This window comes from Melanotaenia boesemani, chromosome 10 (genome assembly GCF_017639745.1).
Source record: "Melanotaenia boesemani isolate fMelBoe1 chromosome 10, fMelBoe1.pri, whole genome shotgun sequence".
NCBI lineage: Eukaryota > Metazoa > Chordata > Actinopteri > Atheriniformes > Melanotaeniidae > Melanotaenia > Melanotaenia boesemani.
The window spans coordinates 11701467-11729104 of NC_055691.1; the positions used below are offsets into that span (position 1 = coordinate 11701467).

Below are 27638 nucleotides of genomic sequence, written 5' to 3' on the forward strand. Positions count from 1 at the left end.
AAGTAGTTCCTGTCTTTTAGATAGGACTCAAACCAGTTAAGATCTGTTCTAGAAAGTCCTACCCAGTTTTTAGCATGTCAAGTTAGATGTTCTGGTGGATTCAGTGGAACCAGGACTGAAATGTTTCCGCTATCTGTGCTCCAACGGATGTCATTAAAGACCTTAATAGAGCAGTCTCAGTGCTGTGGTCTAAAACCTGACTGGTCGACATCCGAACTGGTATTTAGTGCCAGACTCAATTTGTGTAAATTTATTGTCTTTTACGTTAGGACTTTATTTGTCCCAAAGTGGGGAAATTCAGAAAGTTTTTAATGCATCTGGATTGCATTGAGCTGCCTTGATCCTGATTCTTTTTTTTTTTTTTATGTTTGTGGTCACTTTTTTGGTCCAGTTAAATCTTGTGTTGGGGTTCTTTTGAATTGGTTTGGTTGCTGTGCGTTCATATGTCTTTTTTGCATATTTTGTATCCCCCTATAATCAGGATGTCTGTGAGCTTTATAAAGCTGTGTGATTAATAAAAGGACCCCTGAAGCCCTCTGGCCCTGGCTTGTTTAATTAGCCCATAGTCCAGGAACAGTAAGCAAAGAGGGGAATGAGCCCTCCTTGCACCTCTGTTAGATGGCATCTCTATATTCAGGGTCCACTCTCCCAGACAGACCAACATTTTGTGCAGAAACTGACTCCATCCTGCAGCCCACCACCCTCTTGGCCCTCATCTGAATGTGCTTTTGGGAAATCTGCCTATATTGCAATAGGGGGAGAAAGGGGGCCTCCATGCTCTTCTGATCACAAGCTTGACAGTTGTTGCACAGATGCTGGCATGGCCTGCTGAACAAAAGGTTGGCAGGCATCATAGACATGAACGAGAGGCTGACTCTCTGACAGCATCAGCTTAAAGAGATGCAGAGGGGGGAGTCAAAGGTTAGGCTGGAAGAAGCAACGGTGATGGGAGGCAGTCATGGCCCAGCAACCACTGACATGTGGAGTGGTTTGATTCTGTCAAGCCAGCTCACTCATCTCTGGATGCTAAATTAGATCCATTGCCAATTCATGAAAGGCATTCCTGACAGCATTCCTGTCAGATTCTCTGCCTTACAATCACAAGCCATCTCTCCACCACCTGCTTTTGTATAATCCTACATGTAAAGTCAGGTCAGGCAAAGTCCTCAGATTTTTAGACTGTCATGGGTTAAACATGATGGAAAACAGCACAGATAAACAGAAAAACACACCCATTCGTGTACAATAAACGGTATAAGCTTTACTCATTTGGGTTTCCATTTGAATTTAAGTGTTTCAATAACTTTATGTGAACGATGTGAACGAACAACCCGTTCGGACCAAAGAAAAACACGAAAACAGCTGTTAAAGCCGGTGTTCTGTCAGTTTAGCATACATTGTCAGATCAGCATTCGCATAGTGCAAACTAACTGCACCTAACCCTAACCCTAACCTTAACCCGAATGCGCATTAACGTAATGTATGCTACGCTGATGCGTATGCTAAACTGACAGAACACCGGCGTTGTGCCATAAACTGAATGTCTGCCAGTCTATTTCCCAGAAAAACTACAATTCCCACAGGTGTGCTCACGCTGCGCATGCGCTTTTGTACCATAGCGACATGAATAGTTTTCAGTAGCAACCGTAACTGTGCGCGGAATAAGTCGTTTTAAAAGGTAAGAAAAAAGTAAAGAAATTACAGGTATTAGCAGCCCAGAGGAATACAGACTCGTGTACGTTTAAACGGTGAAATATGACCGTAATTACAACACGGTCATGGACCGTTAGCCGCAGCTGCTAGCTTGGTGCTAGTTTTTCTCCTGGAATCAAATCACAACGAATCTGTTTACAACTCACACACGGATCTTTCAGATCCCGAGATTAGTAAGGCATTAATGGTGTGTTTTTACGGGGTTTATTAATCGCTGCAGGAAGTGCTGTTAGTTAGACACGATTTTTTTAAAACGTGTTTCAATTAAGTCAGTCTTCCAGCCTCGCTTCGTACTGCTGGCTGGGTAGCATAATCTTCATCACTAGTTCTACTAGTATTATTTAAATTTGACGCTCTAGTTTTATAATGAGAGTTTTGGATGGAAAAACAACTTCCTGATTGACCACTGACTATGAAGGTGTTTCAAAGTAAAGTGGAAGTGTGTAATCTTGAAAAATGCACCTCTTCTGCTATTAAATGAAGTTATTTCATGTCTGTAAGATTACAGTTAAGCTGTTGTTCTCTGGCAGCTGCTAAGCTACATTAACATACTGTAATGTCCCTTTAAAGGTGTTTCAGAGGGTTAACTTTCAGATATTACACTCAATAGTGAAATTGGGTCTGTTTGAGGCCGAAATAAACTGTCAGCCACAGACTATAGTCTGGAATTAATGTAAATATTTATTCACATTAAAACTGGATTTATGGCTTTTACATGTATTTATTATGCGGGTACGTAAAGTTAAACTTCATTTGTGAAGGCAAGCAGAAAGATCTGCTCAGTGTCAAACTTATTGTGGGTTGTTTTAATTTACTACTCTTTTGGGTCAGTAGAGAACAAAGAAGCCCTCCCTTTAAAACTATGATAAAAACATTACATACTGTTATTTTTTTCCACTTCTTATTCTTAAATCGTTAAATCAACTTTATTTCTGAGCAAAACTACCAAATATGTAATTCTTTAAATTATTTTAACCCTTTAAATGCCAGTTCAATTACATGATGTAACCATTTTTAAAGGGAAAAATGTTAATTATACACGTTTTAGAGCTGGGACTTAAATGTACTAAAAAGTACTAAAAACATTGCCAGCACATAATTGGATTAGTATGATCAGACCATTCTGCCCATGGCAGCAACTCAGGGCATTTAGAGAAACTGCTAACAGAAAGTTCTAACAGATCATCAGGCTTTGTTCAAACTTCCAAATTTAAGATCTAATAAATCTGCGATTTCAGAGGGAGTCATGTCCTTTCTGCTGGACGAGACAGCTGCAGATGTCCCAGTCAGAGACATCATGGTCGGCCTGAGCCGACTCACTGCTGCTCCACCAGGTGCGTTCCTGCTGCATGTCCAGCACACTGTTTAAAATCCTCCATGTTCTTTCTTATCTCCGTGGTTTCCAGACCGCCTGCTTCCTGAGTTCTGAATTTAGATTTGAGACATGTTTCTCCTGTTCACAATTTGTTTGGTGTCTTTATGAAAACATGGAGTTATTGTTGGTAATAAACAGATAATCTGGTTTAATTAACCTCTTCCTCACATGCACCCTTTTGTACATGGTTCAGCATGAGATCCTGCAGTCCAGAAGATGTTTGCAGCCACCAGGAAGCAGCAATGCTAACATGTAGCATAGCAACATGATGGGAGAAACTCAGCTAAAAGACTACCAAGCATCAGCATCCAAACCAAACACAGTTCAAACCCCAGCAGTTCTATGGGAATGTAGAAAACCATGAGAACAGCTCTGTCCACTGTAGAGCGTCTGCTAATTTCTCCACACAAACAAGGAGTCATATGAAAGCAGAGACTCTGCTGGTTCCAAAGATGTCTGCCTCATCACTGTGGGACAGAAACTCTGGAGCTAGCAGCCAGGATCAGAAATCATGTCTCACTGTTTCTGTTTTGTGGTAAAAAATTATGATTCCAGCCCTAAAAACTCTGCTAACATGTTCTCGTATGACTCAGCCTTTGTTTGACGTGAACCATGAAGGTCCTGCTGGTTTGGACGTGTCCGTGCGGCTGTCCGATGAAGATGAAAGAGGTTTATAGTAAAGGATTCACTCATACTTTACCCGCGTAACACCTCTATTAAAACACTTGGAAAACTGCTCTTCTTCACTTTTTGCCCTTTGACCTTTAGTTTGTAGTTTATTATGTGATTTTTGAGACTTGAATTGTCTGGTGATAAATCTAATTGATTTATAAGGATTTATTTTGATTGTTCCTGGTGCTGCAGATTGTTTTAAAAATTCCTGAATTCATTCCCGTTTTACTTCCAGGACATGTCAGCTGATTTCTGTAAATAAATAATAAATGTAAACATGTTCCTCATGGTTCAGATGTCAGACCTGCAGCTTTGCTCTGATTGGTTGGTTCCTTTTCAGACTCTTCAGTGTTTCAGCACAATCGGGCTCGACAGGACATCTCGCAGGTGTCCAGGGAGGAGCTGGAGGACCGGTTCCTGCGTGTCAGTGAAGAGACGCTGCAGCTCAAACAGCATATTCATCGACAGGATGACAAGATCAAGAAGTGAGATGCGCACACACATTTCCCATAATGCAACAGGACGGCATCCTGCAGGATGTCTAACGATGTGAAATCACCCCCACCCTCCAGGCTGGGAACGAAGCTGATGCGTCTGGTGAAGGACCGCGGCCGGATGGAGCAGCTGGTGGCGGGGGGAGCGCCGCCAGCCTCCAAGGTCAGGGACGTGGAGATGGAGGAGATGATGGAGGAGCTCCAGGAGAAGGTCCGAGCTCTGCAGGCAGAGAACGAGGGGCTGAAACAGCGCCTCCTGCTGGCCAAGCAGCAGCTGATCAACTCCCAAAGCCGGAGGCCATCGCCGTACGGACACATCCAGTCCCGGGTCAACTCCGGGATGAAGAAGCTCCGGGACGACGCCTTGTCTCTGTCTCCAGCGCGACCCAGAAGTGAGTCCAGACCCTCCCCCAACTCTGTACTGGTTCTGGTTCTCTATGAACAGCTCTGACTTCGTCTCATCAGGTATGAGAAGCTTGGATGGAGGTGGGAAACCTCCGCCCGGCCAGCTGCCGCGGTACGGACACAGCCTGCTGGAGGAGGCCAGGGCCGAGATCCGCAACCTGTGAGTTCTGTTTTCTGCCAGTCTGGGTCGGACCCAGCTCCATGTCTTTGTTTTATCTATTTACACATTAGAAAAGACTAAAGACCACAGGATGTGTTTCCTTCATCCTCTGTGGATCCAGCAGCTGATTTAACTTTTGTTCCAGCATTACAGGTGAGTCTCTGAATCATCCAGCAGCAGATCCAGAACTTAAGATCTGGAGGTCTGCGCACCACAGCTCAGAAACCTGGTCCCAGATAGGTGTCATAGAACAGGAACCCGGGTTAATGGAGGACGTTCAGGAGCCTGACAGCAAAGTCCTATAACTGAGTGTCTGTTCCAGGGAGAACATGATCGAGTCCCAGAGGAACCAGATGGAGGAGCTGGAAGGAGCCTCAGAGCGGCTGAAAGAGGAGCTGAGGAGGAAGGAGGCTGAGTATGAGGAGGCACTCCTGGAGGTCCGAGAGCAGCAGACCTCCACCCTCAGGTACCCTCACCATCAGCCCCGTTATCCAGTTCTGCTCCAGGACTGGGTCTACTGGTGGTTCTAGTCTGATTGATGTATTTATTTTCTTATATAAAAAAATAAAATAAAACTTAAAAGAAATTGTAAGAACAATGAAAACTGAGTAAACTAGTTTCAGAAAAATTAACAAAAGAGAACTTTTTTATTTTTTTAATTTTTTTTAATATTTTCTTTATTTTCTTAAAATAAGAAATAAGTAATAAAGAAATAAGAAAAAAAATAAAATTAAAAAGAAGGAAGTGACTCAAAATGATGTCTAAATAATAAAGTAAAAAAAAAAATATCCAAATTAAATTAATTTTAATTAAATTAGACCATGTTCTATGTTGGATTCTGGTTCTGAGGTTGCTGCTGGTGTGTTTTCCACCTGTAAACAAACATGTCTGTCAGGTCGCAGGTCAACAACAACGTGTCGATGATCAAACTGCAGAAGCAGCTGGCCGTCCGGTCCACCGCCGTCACGGAGCTGGAGCAGCGCTTTCTGCAGCTGCAGCAGGTGAGACGTTCCTGTTCCACATCTCACATCAACACCTGTTCCAGGTGAACCAGCTGCATCACACTGAAAACCCACATCTGAACATGAACTTACCTGGATGAACTGATCCTTGTTGGACCTCACAACCGGACCCAGACAGCAGAAGTTCTGATTCTCATTGTTTCCATCACTTGCTTATTTCCCTAGTTTACTCCCTATTGGAGTTAAGGGTCTGGTTCTGGTTCTAGTTCTGGTTCCACCTATGTCATCGGGTCTCTGTAAACATCTGCTCCAGACTCTGCAGGAAATGGTCTGTTTGCTGGTCCTGATGGTTCTCATTCAGGGCCGTGTTAAACCTCAGACAGATCTGGTACAGAATAGATCACAGAGCTCTACTGGATCTTTTGGTCTCTAGAACCTGGTGTTGAGAGAATTCAGGTACAAGATGTGTGCGCTCCTCCTGAAGTTTCCCCTGTGGTTTGCAGGCCCAGCAGACCCTGAAGGTCGCTCATGACGCAGCAATGTCGAAGGTGGACGAGCTGTCGGCTCAGCTGAAAGATGAGCGCCTCAAGCGTTTGGATCTGGAGAAACAGCTGCAGACCATGAGCATCACCAAGTCCCAGATGGAGCAGGTGAGACTCTTCGGCCTAGTTTTCCCTCTGCTGTGTATGGTTACCATGGTTAAAAGTGCTTTCCTGGTCTATGGGGGGGTTGTCGCACAGCTGCAGGACCGGATCAGCGAGCTGGATCAGGAGAAGGAGCTCCTGAGCGAGAACAACAAGAAGCTGCTGGACAGGTGGAGAAATGTATTATTACAATAATGATAATAATCGGCCTGTTTGCTCCACCTCTTACCTGCTACGTTGTGTTTGCAGAGCCTTTGATGTGTCTCCGCAGCAGAAATGGCAGCTCCAGGAGCAGCACCTGAAGTTACAGATCAGTCAGCTGGAGACGGCGCTGAAGGCCGACCTCGTCGACAAGAACAAGATCCTGGACCAAATCAAGGCTGAGAGGGGTTTGTTTACATCTAAGAGGGATTTGTTTATGTCTGAGAGGGGTTTGTTTATGTCTGAGAGCAGTTTGTTTACATCTGAGAGGGGTTTGTTTACGAATGAGAGGGGGTTTTTTTATGTCTGAGAAAGGTTTGTTTACATCTGAGAGGGGTTTGTTTACAGCTGTGCCTAACAGGGGTGACTCAGGGCTCGGTGCTTGGCCCTCTTCTCTTTTCACTATACACCACCTCACTCGGTGCAGTCATTAGCTCTCATGGCTTCTCCTACCACTGCTATGCAGATGACACTCAGCTTTTCCTTTCTTTCCCACCTGACGACACAACCGTCACAATGTGAATATCAGCATGCCTTGCTGATATCTCCGCATGGATGAAGGATCGCCATCTTCAGCTAAATCTGTCCAAGACCGAGCTTATTGTCTGTCCAGCCAATCCTTCCTTACCGCCACAGATAAGCGTGTAGCTTGACTCTTATCGCAATTGTACTTACATCTTCTACCAGGAATTCCACGTATTCCACGAACATAGCTAAAGAAAGCCAGGCTGTATCGGGAAAGCTTCGCTTGAACTAACACCATCTCTGAATTAAGGCTCAAGCTGGTCCACTAACACATTTCAGCTGCATCTAATTGAGGCTAATCCAAGCGAGGCTTACATAGCCTGGCTATGTGGGAGGTCCTGAGGAACATAGGAAGCCCTGACGAGTGGATGGTGGAAAAGAGAAGCTGGCAGGAAAAGAGAGCAAGCCGAGAGCTGTCATTTTCTCTGCAGCTGAACAAAGAATGCTGATGGAGATCAGTGATGTGCGGTGAGGTTCATGACTGGTGAGGCACTGACTCCTCTGGAGTCAGGTTTACATTGTAAGAACCGAAAAGAGCACCTTCTTTCACTATTCATCCAACAGCATGAAACTATGCCCCCTTGAGGTGAGGCAGAGTACTGCCTGCCTCACCTGCTGACTTTTCTCTGAACTTTATTGTACGATAAGCAAGAATAATTCTCTCACACATACATTAAACACAGACTGTGGAGAGTCATGGTGTATAACAAATATTTTTTTAAAGTTCATAATGGTGATATGCTGAGGAACAGAAACGGGCACGCGTCATGTAACCCAGTTAGTACTGGATCACGCAGTTAGAGGAGAGGCCACCGACTCACCTGGGATTTCTGTCCTGTATTTAATCAGGAAATCCTCAAATTCAGCGATTTTTGTGTAGAGTCATACTGAAAATGCATTTTTAACACAGATCAGTGGAAAATATTAATATTTATTTTATGTAGTTTTTTCTCTTTTTTTTTTCTTTTTTATCATGACGCCTCTCCTGATCGCACGTCACTGCTGTCAGTTGTTGATTTCACTGTCATTTATTTATGGTCTCCTCTTGTGTTATTAATCTGTTTACATAAAGCAGCTGAATTGTCTCTGTATTTACTGGCCCGGCTCAATTTATTAATGACCCCATAATCAATATGCATCATCTTTGTGATTTTAATCGTGTGTGTGTGTTAATTCTGCACTGTTAAATCTCAACAGAATCTTACCAGCCAAAGCGTACCTGCAGCAGGTGGAAATAAAATACAAGAACATATTTCAGAGTGGTCGGTAGCCTTTGAAGAAATGTGTTTATTCTAAACGTGTTGAGCCGTAAATATGTTGCACTTTAGATACCAAGACAACGTCAGAGACCACTGTTACTGGTGGGGGTCCTTCCCCTGAAACCCATGAGGCTGGTGGCCTGAATGCGCTTAGAATTAAGCGTGCGCCCTCTGCAGAGACATTAATAAAAGGCCAAGCCATGGTTACCAAAAAGGAACCCTGTCCCTATCTATCTATATCTTTCTCTGTCCATCTCTTTAGATTAGCTTTCTCTATCTCGCTCTGTAAATACCAAATGGACCGGGCTCAGCTGATCCCAGTTTTACTGTTAGCCAACCAGAGGCAGTAGGTCGGGTGAAATTGGGGAGGGGTGTTAATAATGGTATTAATTAGTTTTAATGAATACCATTTCCTTTTCACCTTTTCATTTAATTTCATGTTCAGTACTTGTATAGTTGCGTTTCTTTAGTTACGCTGGCACTGACAGATTTGTTGATTATTCAAGACGGTCAAAGTAGTGACATAAGTGGTTTTTTTTGGTTTGTTTTTTTTACTTTTATACCAGAATGAGGGCGGGAGCGCAGCGTTCTACCAGGTGGAACTTTCTTTCGGGAGTCTGTATCAGACCTTTGAGACACAGCTAAGCTAAGCTTGAACGAGCAGGCTAGTTCTGGTGCATAAGTTACCATAAGTCACGTTGATGGAACGGAACTCTCTCTTAAATGAGCCAGACTCATCAAGATAAGCCAGGATTTCCCTCAATCCAGCTTCGTGGAATACCCCCCTGCCTGCATTCTCAGTTAAACCTCTGCAGATGATTCAGAATGCAGCAGCACGTCTGATAAGAGCTCATGTCACTCCGCTGCTAATCGCTCTTCACTGGCTTCCAGTTGCAGCGCATCAAATTCAAAGCTCTGCTTCTGGCTTACAAAACAATAACCCAAACGGCTCCTGTCTACCTTCACTCCTTAATCCAGAGCTACGCTCCCTCTCCACAGTTACGCTCTGCCAGTGAAAGATGCCTAATGCTCCCACCACAACGTGGCTAGACTCTTTTCTCCTCTGTTGTTCCCCGGTGGTGGAACGATCTACCAAACTCTGTCCGATCTGCAGAGTTCTTATACACTTTTAAGAGCAAGCTAAAGACTCAGTTGTTTGAGGAGCATTTCCACACTGAGCTTAACTCTTCTATTCGTCAGAAAGATTTGTTCAGCTCTTTGGCTCAACTCAGCACTGAGGAAGCTGTGTGCACTTATGCCCAAGTTGATGTTGTGTGATGAAATTGACTTACAAAAAAAAAAACCAACAAAAAGCACTTCCTCCAGCACTACATGACAGCACCTGGGTCCAACTGGACTCAGCAGTCTGACTACTGCTTAATTATGATGTCTCACCTTGTTTGAGTTCTTGCTCGTGTTGTTCTTACTCAGATGTAAGTTGCTTTGGATAAAAGCGTCTGCCAAATTACTGTAGAATAGAATAGAATAGAAGCTGAGAGGGGTTTGTTTACTTATGAGAGGGTTAAGGATGATTGGGTCCGCTCCATTTGCCGCTGGTCGACCACACGGCTAGCTGGGTAGGTCCCAGCCTGTTTTTTTAAACACATGGCTGGAACAAACCAATCAGGATGGTTTTGCAGATAAACTTGATCAGTATTTGAGTTCAGTAGATAACTTGGATAAATCCATGTCCTTCATACTGAATTGTCCTTGTTTGTTAACAGCCCTCCATGGACACTTTCAGTCTGAAACAGGCTGACTTTATTAATTATAATTAAATTATTAACTTCCATTTTTATTATTAACTGTATTCTGAAAGACACTGAACATCTCTTCCCACTGGGAAGTCTCCCCGGATCATCGCCTGGATCACTGACAACCCTGTGTGGTGGTCTTTCAGAGGAACATGAGAAGCTAGTAGAAGACCATCAGAAGCTTCAGATCCAGTATGTGGAGCAGAAACAGCATCTGGAGGAGCTGAAGAACCAGATAAAGATCTACAGCAGGGTGAGTTCCTGCCTGAGTCGGTTCAGATTTCAGCAGCTTCATGTTCGTCATGTTCCTCGTTGTTCTCTGTGTTGCTCATGTTCCTCCTGTTCTTCTTTTTCAGGAGACGGACTACAGCGTGGCCGAGCTCACAGAGGCGCTGCTGCTCGTGAAGGTCAGTGGAGGACTGAACACGGAGCTTCTGGTGACATGAAGACTGAATAATGCCACTTGTTTCTCTCCCAGAAGCGTAAATCCCAGAGGAGTGGAGACCTGGGCTTCCTGGAGGAGGAGGAGGAGGAGTCCTCCATCAGAGAGCTCAGAGCTGCTCACGCCGAGACCATCCAGGAGCTGGAGAAGACCCGAAACCTGCTGACTATGGAGAGCCGGATCAGCCAAGACTACAAGGTAGACTAGGACTCATCCATCTAAACTGTCCAGATCTGTTTGTTTCTCTTTGTTTCCATGGAAACATCAACAGAACCTGTTCTGTGTTCTGGTTGCAGGCGGAGCTGGACGCTGCCTTACAGAAGATAAAGAGAGACAAAGACGAGTACGATCGAACGCTGGAACGTCAGGTTCAGCTGCTGGACGCCAGGGCGGCAAAGATCAGCAAGTTGGAAGGTATTTTACCAAACCCATCACAACCCATCAGACCCCATCACTGATTTTTATTTAAATCTGTTTTCATTTTTATAAAATAATAATTAATATTAATATTACTATTAAACTGATTAAATAAATTTATTAAATAAATTATTTGAATATTATTTAAGTTGATCAAATGATCATTAATAAATTTGTTGTATAAATTTGGATAATGTAATTTAATTTTTTAATTTAAATATTTTAATCATTTGAATCATTTTCATTTTATTAAAATCATTCATTTAATCATATTTTTAAAAAGTAATTAAAAAGTAATTAAATAAAATAATACAATTAATAAAATATGAATTCATTCATTTTAATGAGTTATTTTATTGATTTTTCTGTTTTTAATTTTATGTATTAAATTGGATTATTTTATGTAATTAATAAATTAATTAATCAAATAAAATAATAAATAATAAAAATAATTTAATAAAATGATTGTATTTACAACTACACACGTACATACAGAACGTGCTTGACCAGCGCTGTCCTGACCTTGACCAATCGCACAAAATAAAACACTGGAATTTAAATAACGTGTTATTTAATAATAATAGATTAAACAGCCGATAACAGAAATCACCATGGTAACTTACGCTGAACGGCTAACCTGCTCTGGAGCAGATCTGGATCAGAGATCAACGAGTATAAAAGCTCCACGTCCTGACCAGGACCTGACCACGTCCGTCCAGATCAGGCCACTTGGAAAATGTCCCACCCATTCTTAGAACCTTCTGTCCAGGTTGGTGGTGGATGGTGAGGAGGCTTAGGAGAGGAGGAGTTTTTAGGGATGCATCCTTTAGATGAAGAAATGAAGCCAGGAGAGGTTTGAAGAATGTTTTCTGTCCTTGGTCTTGACTTGTTCCTGAGTTTAGCTCCAGTAGGGCTGATCTGAGTTACTGAGCTTAATAACAACGCTCTCGCAGGGAAGAACTGCAGAACCATGAATTTATAGAACAACTACCACTTGCGTCGTCACGATGAGGAATTAAAATTCCGACACAAACGCTCACATGAGTGCTGAGCATCTAAAGACCTGGATGGAAACTATAAAGGAAAGGAAGGACCTGAGGAAGCCCCGCCTCAAACGTCTGGGCCTTAATAATCAGAGTGATCCGGTTTTATTGTCCCATCAGTTAATATCCCAGAATATCACCAATGTATGCATTACCAGAGTCAAGAGTCAGAGCAACATTAGCCAGATGGAGCACTTTTAGTCCGATCGAACGACCAGTCAGAATAAAAATGTGTCATGTAAACATGTCAGCGGGTCCAATCAGCCTCAATGGGAAAGAATTTTCAATCCAATCGAGAGGGGTGGTTTAAACCTTTTCACGCTTGTATCAGCTGGAAAAATATCCAGTTGACACTCATTCCGATCAGTTTGTGTGGATGTTGTTTCTGCGCATGGTTGAACCACGTGGGCGTTACATGATGTAATGTCTTGAAAAGGCTTGAAACATGGCTGCAGCAAAACAGAACGGGACTGTGGTCGATACGTTTTTGTTAGAAACTGATAGAGTTCAGGATTATTGAGCATTTCGGTGGTCAAAAGGTTTTTAAAAAAAAATAAAAATTCTTTCCAACTAGCAGCGCTGCATATGTCAGAAACATTACAGTCACATTAAATCTGTCATAATGTAAATAAAGCCAATCGCAGCATTTTATCCAGCGTCCACATGTCAGCTGGAATCTCCGATCAGATTGATTTCTATCACATAGATGAAATATTTGTCCCTGTAAACGTAGCTATTGTTGCTTCTGGCCTGGATGATGTGTTTAATTCTTCATATTTGTAAAGAATAATTGCTCCTCCTGCGATTGGTCAGATGCTGCAAACTCTGCCCCTTTTATGTGAGCGCGCTCTGATCCAGATGGAAACCTCTGGGTTGAATTACGTAGTTATCCAGCATCCTAGTACCGCTGATCAGGACCCTGAATGTTAACCCAGGTAACAGAGATATCCAGTATGTTAGTCCTGCTTCCTGGTTCAGGCCTCTGGGCCTGTTTCAGATAATTTCATGCAGACTGAGTACTGCTGCCACCTACTGACCTTTCTAGGTATTACTATTTAGATTTCTGATAAGTCTGTGGGGGGTCGGTATGGTTAAGTTTCTGTCAGTGAAAAGAAGCACACCCAGAACCTGATGCCTGAAACTGGACTGTTTTTCTCATCTTCCCTGAACTTCAGAAAGTCAAACCTGAAGTCGTCTTTCAGCTTCCTGCTCGTTTATCTTCGTGCCTGAAGCTGACAGAGATCCAGGTTTTAGTTTTAGCTGAGATGTTTGTCATAAACATGTCCAGTAAGGAGTTGCCATGGTAACTAATTTCATCTGATGAAATTTGGACTGATGGTTTTTTTTCTGCTCCTCAGCTCAGCTCAGAGACGTCACCTACAGAGCCTTCAGACCGGACCTCACGGCCAGGGACGAGGCCGACCAGACTCCTCACCTGGAACCTGGAGAGAACCTGCTGGAGCTTCATATTGCGAGCGCCACGCTGTCTCCGCCCGCCCTGCAGGTCCTGGGTGACGCCGAACCCTCCACCTTCTGCACCTACTCCTTCTACCGGTTCGAGCTGCACTCCACCTCGGTGGTGACGGGCCACCATCCCGAATATGGCTTCACCTCGCGGTACGTGGTCACCGTGGACCAGGACTTCCTGGAATACCTGAACAGGTGCTCAGTCACCGTGGAACTGCACCAGGCCCTGGGTCTGGACTGGAGGACGCTGGCATCAGGGCAGCTGGAGCTGCAGCAGCTGCTGGAGCAAGAGGGGAAGGTCCACGGCAGCATGGCGCTGGTCGGTGAGTCGGGTCTGAGACCAGAACCTGCAAGTCCACATTGGACCGAGTTGAAAGCAGCCAGTACCACGACCCGGTCTGACGAAGTTCTGCTGTCTCACTCTGTTCTCAGGCGCACAGGAGCAGGTCCAGTCCTTCGGATCGCTGGATTACTGGCTGAGGCTGAAGATTCCCATCACAGAGAAAATCCGACTGCACCCAGAGGTACACACACACACACACACACACAGTTTAGAGCACGGTGCGGTTTTGCTGATGGTTCAGATGTCAGAGTTCTGATTGATCTGCTGTGGATCAGTAAATCGTGGGATCTCTGGTTCTTCTGAACTTGTTGTTCTGCAGCTGACCGACCAGAACCAGCTCTTCATCACCGTCCAGCGCTGCACAGAACTGGGGTCCAGGTGCTCCCAGCAGCCAAGTCCGTACGTGGTCTACAAGTTCTTCAGCTTCCCCGACCATCCCACCACCACCGTCCAGGACCACCACAACCCTACCTTCCATGACCTGAGGTCCTACCCGGTCCTGATGGATGCAGATCTGGACCGGTACCTGAAGTCAGAGGTGCTTCAGTTCTATGTGTTTGACTACAAAGAGATGGACACGTACCTGGGCAAGACCCAAGTCCCTCTGCTGCCTCTGGCCCACAACCAGGTGGTCTCAGGTTAGGTTCACTCACGTCTCTGTTTACGTCCTGGATCCAGTTCACGTCCTGGATCCAGTTCAGTCCTAGATCCAGTTCAGTTCCTGGGTCCAGTTCACTTTCTGGATTCAGTTCATTTCCTGGATTCAGTTGAGTCTTGGATCCAGTTCACGTCCTGGTTCCAGTTCAGTCCTGGATCCAGTTTAGTCCTGGTTCTTGGATTAATGAGTCATTTTTCTTAGACAGAAACAGAATCTTAAAGTTTTTAATTACATCAGAAAAAAACATGACATTCATGAGCAGCTGATGCTCATTGTCATGGAGACGCATCAGCCTCATGTTTACAGGATTGGATATTTTACGCATGAAGTCTACTTTCTGCGTTCCTCAGGTGTTTTCCCATTGGCTGATCCCTCTGGACTTCCCGCCGGACACATAGAAGTGACACTGAGGTGGAAGTTCACCTACCTCTGTCCACCGGGCTCCATCATGGCTGCTGAGGAGACTGGATTCACATCAGGGGAGAAATCTGTGGAGGAAGCAGCTGATCTGACGCCGCAACGCCAGCTAGACAGAGAGCGCCAAGACGCCGCCGCTAACTCTCCTACTTCTACGGTCAGGCAGTTGTTCATACAGTTATACAGCAGGGCCTCACAGTCCTGGATTTCCTCGAAGTAAACGCAAGATGATCACCAAGATGCAGAAATAAATAGTTAAATGTCTAAAAGAAATAAAAATTAATGATTAAATCTGTAAAACCAAATCAGAACCATGTAGTAGAGATGTTCAGACTGTGATTCATTAACCTTTAAACCTCCATCAGATCTCCCCGAGGTCTATCTCCTCCACCACGACTGTGGGGTAAGCTGTGATGGATAGCTACCCTTTAGGTGATCTACGGAAGTTTTCCAGGCATTTATATCCCGTCCAGGAGGTTTACAATCCAGCCACTAAATGTAGTTTTATTCTGAGACTATCTGGTAAATCCACAATGATCCATGATAACAGCTTTATTTATCACATGTCATCATAAAAAGATCACTATCACTACTATGTGGCTAAGAGACTTCTATTTAGACCTGGACATGACCGGACACCTGACATGTTTCTATTCTAATCCATCTTCATCCTCCTCATCATCTCCACTGAGCTCCAACCGTGACAGCTTCACCTGACTGCTGATGCTGAATGTTTCAGATGGTTTAAATGTTCCGGTAGAAACGGAGCGGCGACTGATTGCTGCTTCCTTTTTAAGTGTCGCCGCCCTTCATACATCCATGTTTCTTTTACGTTGCCATGGTTATGAAGTCAGTTCCTCCACTAGTAGGTAGTACCGAGTTCAGAGTTCAGTTCCACATTCTGACGCGGGGTTGTGGCAGTAAGGCAGCAGCCTGACACGCTCACACCTCTCTTCAAAAGCGCCCACCATCTCTGCCGTTGTCCTCGTCGTCTTCTTCGTCTCTGGTTTGTTCCTGACACATGTCAGCCGTCCTGCTCAACACTGCACTCGCAGTTTCTGGTGGTATTGCTCCATTTTCTGCTTCAGGTGATCCGCAAGGCCCCTGACAACGGGCCGATTACACGTAAAAAACGTGTGGTGTCCATCCGTCTCCTGCGTCCAGCATAACTAGACCTCTAAAAGTTCCAATTCAGACCTCCAGAACATCTGGAACGTCTCTAGATTTTCCCCAAATAACCAGGTTTAACTGGATTTCTGATGTTTTCTGCATGTTTCTTGGTGTTTTGGATGTTTTCTGGATATTTTCAAGATATTCTGGATGTATTTTGGATGTTTTTTTGGATGACTGATAAAGAAAATCAGTGTTCTTTGTCTCATTCCGATGGCTCTTCTTGTTGTGGCCGCTAGGCTCCGCTGCCCAAACTCAGAGGGCAGAAAAGACGAGACAAGGACACCAGACGAGTTACGTTCATAGAGTCCACATCACCTGACCACCAGGTGAGGTCACCCGACTGTGACATGACAGGACCTTTTGGTGGAGGTGTTTTTGTTCACCTTGTGTGATGAGAAACGTTCTGACTTTGTGTTGTTAGCTTGATGAGCAGATCTCTGCAGAGAGAAGAACCACGCTCCCACCTGTACAGGTAAACTAAAGATCTCTCAGAGAATGCAGACATTTGCTTTTATTCATCAGGAGCTCCCCACCTGGCTGGCCAATCAGCTGCTGGATCTGCTGGTCTCTGAGGATCAGATGACAGGAAGTCATCAGCTGACTGACTCTGTTATCTTCACAGGTGCTGCCAAAAGCTCCCACAGAGGAAGAGGATGATGAGGAAGAGTCTCATGTCTCTGAAGGCCAGCTGGTCCCTCAGTCCTTCTCTGATGACTCGGACATCTCGGAAGAAATCACTGCAGGTCAGGCAAACATTGATCAAGGGTAAGGATTGATTTGAAAAAGATTGATCAGCCAGTGAAAATCCATGGAGTCAAAAAGTGTTAAATTAGAATAATGCTGTTATTTGATTAAAAATGTCAGCCGTTCCTTTAGATTATTTAATGTTTAATTCATAGTCTGTATATAAAAGATGGACGGAGCCTCTGTGACATCACCCGTAGGTTTCTGAAGACCAAAAGTGAAGCTCGTTGGGTGGTTCCCACCGTCGCCATCTTGGCAGCATCACGCCTGTTGTTAGTCCCGGAAAATCCAAAAAGGGCAAAGTGGTGGAGCTGAGAGGAGGCTGTGATGGTGGATGATTGACGTCTATCAAACTCCAAGCTGCCTGTAGCTAAGACCTAACTGAGCCAACACCATATTTAAGGGCCCCCCGACCTTCAAATCCCACTTTAACCAGTGGCAAAGCTGTTGCTGGCTGATCCCGTCTGGCTTACCGTCACATATTAATGCTATTAATGACGCTTGTGGAGGAAAACCTGTAGAAAGTTAAAGTTCTATAACATGTTGTAGACTCTTAACCAGAGAACAGCTGGAGCTGCTGGTTAAAGGACTTAAAATGACACTTTAACTTTAGCTCTGTTCAGTTTGGGCCAGGTATAGTTTCTATTTCTGTTTCTACTGTTAAGAATTGAAATGAAATTAAATGCATTTTCTAGACATTAATAGAGCCAAGTTTATATTAATGTCTGCGTCTGTTATTTGATTCAGTCTTCCACTAAAATCAATTAAAATAAAAAAATGTTGCTTATGGGGGCAAATGTTATCATCGATAAATATTTTAGTTCAGACTGTTAGAGGTAAAATGTTAAACGAGTGAAACTCATCTTCATGTCTGTTTGCTTACACAAACCTCCATGCAGAGAAAACCTGTCTGAACCAGTTTGTTTTTAACAAGCTGAGCTTTAAGGTGCTGATGTTGTTTTCTTGAACATAAATCTTGAATGTTGCAGTCAATAAACATTAGATTCTCCACTTCATAAATCTTAATGACGGCTCACGTCTGTGCTGGTTGTCTCCTCTGACGGCTGAAAGACTCAGAAACTGGTTTTTATTCCCTCCTGAATACAAGAATCAATAATCTCTTTCTTCTCTTTCTTCCTGTTTGCTGCTTCCTGTTCGGACCGCCCAGATGTGGAGGAGGCTCCTGCAGACTATCAGAGAGAATCGGCTCAGTCTGACAGCGATGACTGCATCGTTCAGGGGCCGGCCGCAGGGAGGAAGGTCAGTGAACGCCTCGCACCCGGCAGCGTTGTGTGGAGGATGGTGTGGTCAGAATCAGATGTACGTTATTGATCCCACACTGCGTAATGTTAGTGTTACAGCAGCATTGTAGAATAAGGAGAATGAAAATAAAATGCAACTATATGATGTAAAATGCTATAAATGTGAGACACAGCCCAAGGCATGAGCCAACTAAGTGGTTGCTTGGGTTCCAAGTTCCCTTTAAATGTCAATATATCTTGATTAAAAAAGGGGAAAAAAATCTATCATTAAATAACTTAAATAAAAATGGTAATACACACAAAAACTCGAATTTTCTTCATGGCTTCATGCAAGATAATGCTGGTTTAATCAGCTGCAGCTGCAGGCTGCGGCCTCCGTCGTACGGTGCATGTGCACGGAGCGCTCCAGGATCTCTGAGGTTCACTAACATAAGAAGTTACAGACACATCAGCTGTGGTTTGAAATCACAGTGACTGAAATGAGCAAGAGTTGGGCCGATTCTGATGTTAGAAAATACTCACAGATCCTGTAAGGGGATCGGTATCTGGTCTTAACACCGTCCGATACCACGTAAACGGAATCAGAATTCTTTTTTTCCTGCCGAGCACCACCACACACAGACACGCGAAAGTTGCATGGCGATTGTTTTGTGTTGGTAGGTGAAGAAGCAGCTACACATGAATCACTGTTATGCTAACATTTAGCATTAGCAGCTCCTGTCCGCCATGGAAAAACTTTTAAAGATTCCAATTCCAAGATTTCTTTGATTTGACTTTATCTACACAATAATTTAAAAAAGTTCTGTGACTATCTCTGTTTTTATGTGTTAAGTGACGTTTTAGTGTTTAACATCTGCTAGGCCATTGAATAATAGTCTATAGTAAAAATAATTTATCTAACTATTCAATTATCAAATATTAATAAAATAAATAAAATTAATAAAATCACACTGGTATAGAACTGGTACTCGGTATCAGCAGATACCTAAACCCCACACATCAGAATTGGTATCGAACAGAAAAATTATATCGGAACATCCCTAGTACCAGCGGTGGCCGGGGGTCCCCCACACTTAACTCTGCCGAGGTCCCGTAAAGGCTGGGGCCGGCCCTGCAGATGCTGCAGATCCTCAGCTGATCTCTGGTTATTGACACATTTCTGAAGCCGTTTGTTGCTGCTGTCACACAGACAGGACTAAACATCTCAGGTCTTCATCATCGTCATCATGTTTTTCACCTCCTGGACCCGGGACGTGAGAATTAGAATATTTTTTAACCTGAAATTATGTTTTTCTCTCCGGATCTGTTTGGTCTGGACTGATGAAATGGTCTCAGCCCTCAGATCGTGTCCGGGTGGAGGTGGTCTCCCTGAGCCTGACGCCACTGTCCCGCCTGGCGTTGGACGACAGCGTGGTGCGTCTGTTTGTGGAGTACTCCTTCCTGGATCTGCCCACCGAGGAAACCCCCCTGTCCCTGCCCAAACCCCCCCAGGGTCGGAGCATCAACTACAACTACAGCAAAGGTTTGTCTGAGAGCAGAAAACTCAGAAATCCGACGGGATTTAAACACCTTACAGTGACCCGGTTTACCGCAACAATTCAGCCTCTCAGGGTGCAAATTTTAACCAGCTTAACCAGGTTCTGCAGAATCAGTTTTCTTCTTCATTGACCTCATGTTTGATTTGTTCTGCTGAAAACAAAAAACTAATTTAGGTTTTCTCTGAAATATCAAAGTGTCCAATCAGCATTCAGCCCTGCATCACATGACTCAGAGATGTCAGGTGTTTCGCCATGTAGATGCCACATCAGGCCACTTCTGTGATACATCGACGTGTCCGCCATGTTTAAACTTATTTAATGTTAAACGTAAACTTTTCAGCTGATCAGGTTTTTATATTTAAATGCTGGAATCTGCAACATAATCAATAATCGCTGACAGATGATCACTGGAGTGTTACTGGGTTACATGAGGTTAAACTCATCAGGTACTTCCTGCATCCACAACGAATTATTTAACCCTGATTGATGCACAGAGCCGTTTCTCATTACTAAAAAGATGTTCATCAGTTTCAGTAGAGTCGGCTCACTGGCATCAAGCATAGAAAACATCTAAGGCAGAGGTGTCAAACATAGGGCCCGGGGGCCAAAAACCGGCCCACCAGAGGATCCAATCTGGTCCACACCTTGAATTTAGTAAATGTGAAAATAACATAAAAAATATTAACTGCAATAGTATACTAGGAGTAACTGTAATCTAATAAAAGTAACTATAATCTCTAATGTGTCCAGGTGAGGTTTCATGTCATCTGTTTAAATATAAAACTAGGGCATTAAAAAATAAGGCGTTAACAGCAGTAACTAATTCATGTAATTAATTGCATTAGTATTTTTAATGTAGTTAACGCATGCGCGGCATGACAAGCCTCGTACATCCGTCATTCCTCCATTTTGACAGCGGGACGTGGAGAGGCGAGAAGGAAAAGATGAGCCTGCTGCCTCTATGGATGATCTGAGAATAAAAAGAACATAGATGGAACAACACGTAGGCATCACCCCCCATGGAGGTTGATGGTGTTTAACACTTTGAGAGAATTCCATACTCACACTTATTTTTCTTCCTTTTCCTGCATTGTGCGCAAGCATGGCTGGTCTGGTGCCTCTCTGGTCGTCTCTGTGTCTGCTCCTCCTCTCCTGTTGTTCAGTGAATCATGGCGGCTGTCGGTGATCAGCTGATCAGCTTTTCTCTCTTGCTACGTGTGTTTAAGTTTCATCTGAGAAGGAGGAAACTAGTGGTTCATGGTTCATACCAGCACATATTTACCTCAAAGCCTCTCAGACACAGTAGCTGACAGGTGGTAGTCAGGGTTTATACTTCAGCTATGCAGGGGTGGCTCTAGAAAAGCTTTGAAGGGGGACCAGGCAGGATCACTGACCAGGAAAAGGGGGGCACAGATTAGACCTTTGTCTTTTTATCCAGATCATCAGTTTTATCAGAGTTTCTTCATCAATGTTGGTTTCAGTCGTCACATCTGCTGGTTTTAGGACAGAAATGATCACCATGGAGACGGTTGGTAAGATAATAATATATGAATTCTGAATTATATCTATAACTATATATTATTATATCTAGAACATATCTAGAAGTATGTTACATGCTGCATTTACTGACCCTTGAACATCTGACATTTACCCAAGGGAAAGGTCATTTTACTGCATGGGCTTGCAGTAAAAACGGGCCGATTTCAGGCATAGTCACAGTGATTAATCCTGATCAATTCATTTTCAATAATTTGACAGCCCTATATGAAACATTTCCAGGGCAGAAGACCTTGTTCTATTGTTTGCATCTTTCTGACATCATAGATGTGACTTCAGCTTGTATGATGAGGTGAGTCAGTTCAGGTGGTCAGGATTACTGCACACTTGTGGAAATGTACACGTATGTACTGTAGTGATATAGCATCATTAAACATGAAAAATGTTTAGATAAAAATATTAATCCTCATAATTTACATAAAAATATGAAATTTTCATCTTGATATTGAAAAACCTCGGGCACCACCACACTAGTAACCTTAATACTAATCTAATGACAGCGTGAAGACTGTTAGAGTACTAGATTAATTCACTGAATAAATTCATTCATTCAAGCTAGTCAAATAAACTCAATCAATCAGTCTCAAGATGCTAATGTTGTGAATTCTAATTCCAAGGGACCCGTAACATAATTCAAAGGGGAAACCACGACCAGTTTTAATAATGTGAACATTTATTAAACTAGTCTAACATGCATGACGTCAGGGGAAGTATTCACAGTGGTCGAATGGGTAGAAAATAAATCAAGCTACATTGTGAAATGTGACTATGAAGCTCAAACTAGAATCTTATTGTAAGGCAGTTGTAAACTGTGGAGGAAAAATGAAACAGAAGTTCATTAACCTGTGGTGTTAATTAAACTAATGTGTAAAAACAACTGGAAAGGGTTTCAGAATCCTAAGCTAAAAAGAAGAGTCTCATCTGTTTGAGCTGGAAACTTAACTGAAAAGCCAATTTTTTCTCCGTCGGATGACCAGCTTTTTCTTAGCAGACAAGCAGAGAAAGATCCTGGCGGGACTCGGTTCGTTCGGATCCGGATCAATCCACTTACGGCCGTTGTCATGTCCCGAGACGCAGCTGGATCATTGGTGTCATGAGATGGTAGATAGTAAATTGTTTGTGTGATATGGCAACAGATCAAAAGAGTCTAGCTTTTGATCCGAAAAGTAAAAATTGGAAAACTGGTGCTGAAGCGTGGAAAGCTTGATTTAACCAGTCATAAAAACATGGATCAAAAAGAGAAAAACTAACTAAAACGGAGTTAAGTAATTAAAAAGAAAAACAAAAGGAGCTAAACTGTTTAGGGTCAGAAGTCGTGCAGGCGGATCTGCTCCATCTGTTCTGCATTTACCAATGCAGACTGGACAACATAGTCCGTGAGGCACCTTGGTACACCAGGGCAAAACCTCATTCTTTCTCTCCATTTCTGAAGAGACTTCTCCACCCATCAGTTCATTGTTCTCTCTGTAGCCGTGCTGTAACTACTTTCTGAGTGTGAGCAGTAACTGAACCTTTGTTGCAAGTTGGAAGTTGTAGTGTGGTATACGCCCACCCGGAAGTGTGTCTTAACTTCCAAACAATGGCTTTCTGTGAGCTTGGCGGTCAGGTCAGAAAACAGGGTGGGCTGGTTCAGTGTTACCTGTCTTCCCTTTTGTAAATTATCAGATTAAACATGTGTGGATGCATTTGTCATTAAAGTTATTAAAGTCTGAATTGAGTCAATGTTAACACATTACATTGATACATTGTAACAGACCTTTATCACACTATTAAAGTAACAATGAATGTTTTACCTCAAACAAAGAAATAAATATTTATCAGCTTGATAAGACAACACAAGTTTTAAAGGTAGGGGAGAGTGCAGTTCCAAAGTGATGGAGCATCATTAAACAGGGACTGAAACATGCACAGTCTGTCCTTCCTCTCGTCCTCATGTGGACACTGAAACGGCTCTTTGTTGTCCTGCAGTGATTCCTGTGGACGCTGAGGAGAACGCTGCGAGGCGCCGGCTGCTGAAGGAGGTCCTGGAGGGTCGAAACCCTCACATGGAGAGGTGAGAACCACAGCAAGATGTGCAGGCAGGAAGTTTTTCTTTCAACCTCTAAATACATCTATAAGTAACAAAAAATAAATAGAGATGTATAAATTTTGAAATTAAGTCAGTAATTAACTAAAACAAAACAGTCAAGTCAGAAAGGAGGCGGGTGGAACAACATTCATTCATTCATTCATTCATCCATTCATCCATCCATCCATCCAGTTAGGGGTAGTGGGGAAGCTGGAGTCTAACCCAGCATTTTAGCAGGTGAGATTAATAATAAAATATATTCATATAAGAAAACACTATAACTTTAAAATAAATGCATTATTTTAAAGTTCTGTTAGTCTCGTACTGTGTTCGCTCATTGTGGTGCAACACTGCACAACTTCAACCACTAGCTGGTGAACTTAGTTACATTAGTGTCTTTTTCTTCTTGTGATACGAGATCAATAGAACAAACAAACTAGTTAATAATATCTACCTTTTAAAAACTAGATTAATTAATTAAAAACATTTATAAAGATCAGTTTATTAAATGTTCTTGACGACAACATTAAAACGCATTAAAATGGGACTGTAAGCCAGGGCCTCACACAGTTCATTTACAGGCTCCTGCTCTTCCTCACTCATCTCCTGCTCTTCCTCACTCGTCTCCTGCTCTTCTACACTCGTCTCTTGCTCTTCCTCATTCATCTCTTTTCTGCCCTCACTACTAGGGTGGTCCTCTTTAAGACAAATAGTAGATCTGATGTTGGAAATTTTAGACCAGTATCAATTCTGACCGCTGTCTCAGAGGTTCTCATATATGAGCAGGTGGAGGAGGATATTATTAGACAAAATCTGCTTAATGAGTTCCAGTCTGGATTTAGAGCAGTGTACTCACACAACCGTCTCACTCATCTCTTTGATTTTGTGTCAGAATTTCAATCAAGGAAATTTTGTCGGCATGCTACATGATTTGCAGAAAGCATCTGATTCTGTTTATCATGTTGTTCTACTCACAATTACAGTGCCTAGGTTTTACCGAGATGGCACTGAAATGCTTTTATTCATCCCTCACAGGCAGGACTCAAGTCTGTGATGTTGAGGGGACTATTTTCGATCTGGGCATAACATCTGAGGTACCCCAAGGTTCTATACTGGGGCCTCTGTTATTCTGGATTTATATTAATAATATGTCAGCTGCCACACAGTGCAAGTTCCTTTTGTATGCTGATGATGCTGCTTTACTTGTCCCATGAAGTAATGTTTGAGTTGAGTCAGTCAGCAAATGGCTGGTCAATAAAAAGCTCTCTATACATCTGGGTAAGACTGAGACTGTTTTACTTGGAACAAAAACAAAATTGGCAAAAATCTAATGCTTTAAAGGTCACGTGTAATGGAAATGAAGTAGTGGCTAAGTATAGCATGGCATATTTGGCGTTAATATTGGATCAGTCAATTGCAGGTGAATTTATTGCTTCCAGAGTATTTTCTAAATGTCCCTGCAAAATAACGTTTTTATTTTGTAGGACAAAGTGTTCTGATTTTCCAGTAAAGAAGTAACTGGTGTTGTCTTTATTTCAATGCCATTTGGATTATGCATGTTCTGCCTTGTTCTATGGAATTAGTATTAAATTACAAAACAAATTACAGTATAGCAAAACCATCTCATTCGGTGAGTGCTCCTCCCTGAACTCGTATTGGCAGGGAAGCGTTTAGCAGAGCTGGTCTGCTGCCAGTCCATTTTAGGGTAGTAAGTTAAATCATATGCATAATATCATCAACGGTCATGCCCCAAAGGAAGTGAGACAGGAAGTGATGGTGCTCAGACAGGAAGTGACTCAGTTAGTATGGGTGGTCTTGTTTTTAACATGTCTCTGAACAGGATCCGGTTCACGGTGGTGAGCGAGCCGCCAGAGGAAGAGGAGCAGGAGAGGGAGTGTGAAGATGTGGGCGTGGCATTCCTGAGGATCCCTGAAATCCTGGAGAAACAACAAGACCTGATGGAGGCCAGACTGAGCGGTGAGACACACACGACACACACACCGACAAGTACACTGACAGGCTGAAGTTGGTTCTGATTCATTTCTAAAGTTTGATCCAAACTTTATCTGAAGAATGAGGAAACTTTTTGTTGTCAACTTTCTCCTTTTTTGAGTCTTAAACATTTTAAAATAATTATTTAACACAGGTGTATGTGTGTGCGTGTGTGTGCACTGCAGTGTTAGACGTGGATGACAGCAGCAAGGTGCTCGGCAGTCTCACTGTAACCTTGGAAGGACTGGAGGCTCTAAGGGCCATCATGGAGGAGAGGGACTGCAAATGAAGCTGCATCATTGACCCGGAAACATCCAAACTGGTGCCACTCGGCTCCTGATGGGCTCACGCAGATGTTTAATGTCTCTAAGTTCACCATCAGGACCAGCAAGAGTCAGACTGCAGGCTGTGGAGGTTCTGAAGGTCCAAACTGGAGCTGTTCTGAAGTTTTCACAAGAACAAACATTAAAGTGGTTGAAAGTGTCAACAAGAAGTTTTTGTGTGTAAAAATGTTCCTCAGAACCGCCATGATGTATCCAAACAGCAACTACAGGAGATGAAACCTTCAGCTGTAAATGAACAACAGAACCGGGCTGCACCGACCCACGCCTCACCTACCACCTGATTCCACTGAGACGTTCCGGTCGGATGAAACGGGACAGATGGCTCGGCAGCACCAGGTCGGCGAGCTAGCGGGCCGCTTCCTCTGCCTGGAGCAATGCAGGTCCTGGAGAAATAAACATGCGAAACAGCTGTTTCAGGTGGAGGCTGCAGGTGTTCAGGCCTCAGACAGGTGAGAAACACCTGCAGATTCATCTCAGCTAAACAGAAGAATCATGATCAGCCGAAAGTTTCGTTTTTTAGTACCAATGTCCAGTTTGTGCCTTAAACAGATGTTTTGTACTGCATTCTAATAAAGATTCAACATGTCTGCCTTCCCAGCCGTGGCTTCAGAAAACTGCTTCACATTTAAAACAAATCAGTCTAAAAGTTTCATTTTTACTTCTTTTACAATAAAAAAAATCTCATTTCCATCTCAGCTGTTAAAAAATGTAAATAAAACCAGGATCTCATCAACAGATGATGAAACTGAGAGTTTTTACCATCTGATAGAAAATATGAGCTGATTACTTTCAAGCCTATCTGCCAGCAACATAACTCTAAACGTTAAAGACGGATTTTGATCAAATTTTCAGGAAAGTCAGAAATGTTAAAATCCAACATTGTTTGACCCAGATCGTGTAGATATACTGGATCTGGTAAAGTATAGGGAGTACTGGGTGGGCTGTTAGGCTTTTTTGTGTCTCAACACTGGGCCCCTAGGCCCAGCATGGAGATGCCTTTTTTTCTAGCCTCATCTAATTCCCCTCATGTTACCTTTTCCATCTATATCTAACATTAACATAGGTGCGTTGCGCTGTGGCTGCTGCCTCAATTTGCTTGATCCTGTTTGTGTTTACATGTTGTTGCTGTCTACTCTTCGACGGGTTGTACTGGAATACATTTCGTTGTACTTGTATTCTGCACTTGTATAATGACAAATAAAGAATCTTGAATCTTGAATCTTTTTTTCTCAGTGACCCTATGGCTTGGTGGAGGTCTGCGCTCTCTGAGTGAATCAAGTTATTATGACTGTGGTGGATGATGGATGCAGGATGTGCTTTAGCATCGTCTTGCTGAAATCTGCAAGGCCTTCCCTGAAAGAGACGTTGTCTGGATGGGAGCAGATGTTGCTCTAAAACCTCCATGTATTTTTCAGCATTGATGGAGCTTCACAGATGTGGAAGTTGCCCACGCCATAGGCACTAATGCAGTGCCATACCATCAGAGATGCAGCTTTTTACCTGTCCTGTACACTGTCTCCTCTTTAGTCTGCAGGACACACCATTCATGCTTTCCAGGAACTAGTACACATTTTCATCCAGGTTTTTACTTTGCCTCAGACCATTTTAAATGAGCTTTGATCCAGAGAAGACGGTGCTGGTTCTGGATCCTTTTCACATCTGGCTTCTTTGCATGATGGAGCTTTAACCTGCATTTGTGGATTTCAGAGTGAACTGTGTTCACAGACAGTGGTTTCTGGATGTCTTCCTGAGTCCATGCAGTGATTTCCAGTAGGGAATCATGTCTGCTTTTAATGCAGGAGATCACCAGCATCCAGCCTTGTCCCATGCACACAGAGATTCCTCCTGAATCCTCTGATGATATTCTACACTGTAGATGGTGGATCTTCAAAGTCTGAGGAACATTTTTCTGAAATTGTTCCACAGTTTTAGATCCAGTTTGTCTCAGATTAGTGAACCACTGTCCATCTTTCCATGTGAGAGACTCTGCATCTCTGAAATGCTCCTTT

At 43.2% G+C, this 27638-nt stretch overlaps 2 protein-coding genes across 2 annotated transcripts in view; both read left to right on the forward strand.

Moving 5' to 3' along the window:
* Window positions 1-27638, forward strand: part of b3gnt9 (UDP-GlcNAc:betaGal beta-1,3-N-acetylglucosaminyltransferase 9) — a 615230-nt gene that overhangs the window by 155189 nt on the left and 432403 nt on the right. The window lies entirely within an intron of this gene.
* Window positions 1590-25904, forward strand: rpgrip1l (RPGRIP1 like). The gene is made up of 26 exons (XM_041996023.1): window positions 1590-1678; window positions 2952-3047; window positions 4101-4245; window positions 4333-4646; window positions 4720-4819; window positions 5142-5285; window positions 5715-5820; window positions 6285-6431; window positions 6522-6595; window positions 6675-6814; window positions 10311-10417; window positions 10521-10571; window positions 10643-10804; window positions 10903-11020; window positions 13425-13856; window positions 13966-14057; window positions 14196-14514; window positions 14885-15108; window positions 16361-16450; window positions 16546-16596; window positions 16747-16867; window positions 18037-18128; window positions 19466-19652; window positions 23194-23278; window positions 25134-25270; window positions 25471-25904. The coding sequence occupies exons 2-26, from the start codon at window positions 2960-2962 to the stop codon at window positions 25572-25574; spliced, it is 3630 nt and encodes a 1209-aa protein (XP_041851957.1). The 5' UTR covers window positions 1590-1678; window positions 2952-2959; the 3' UTR covers window positions 25575-25904.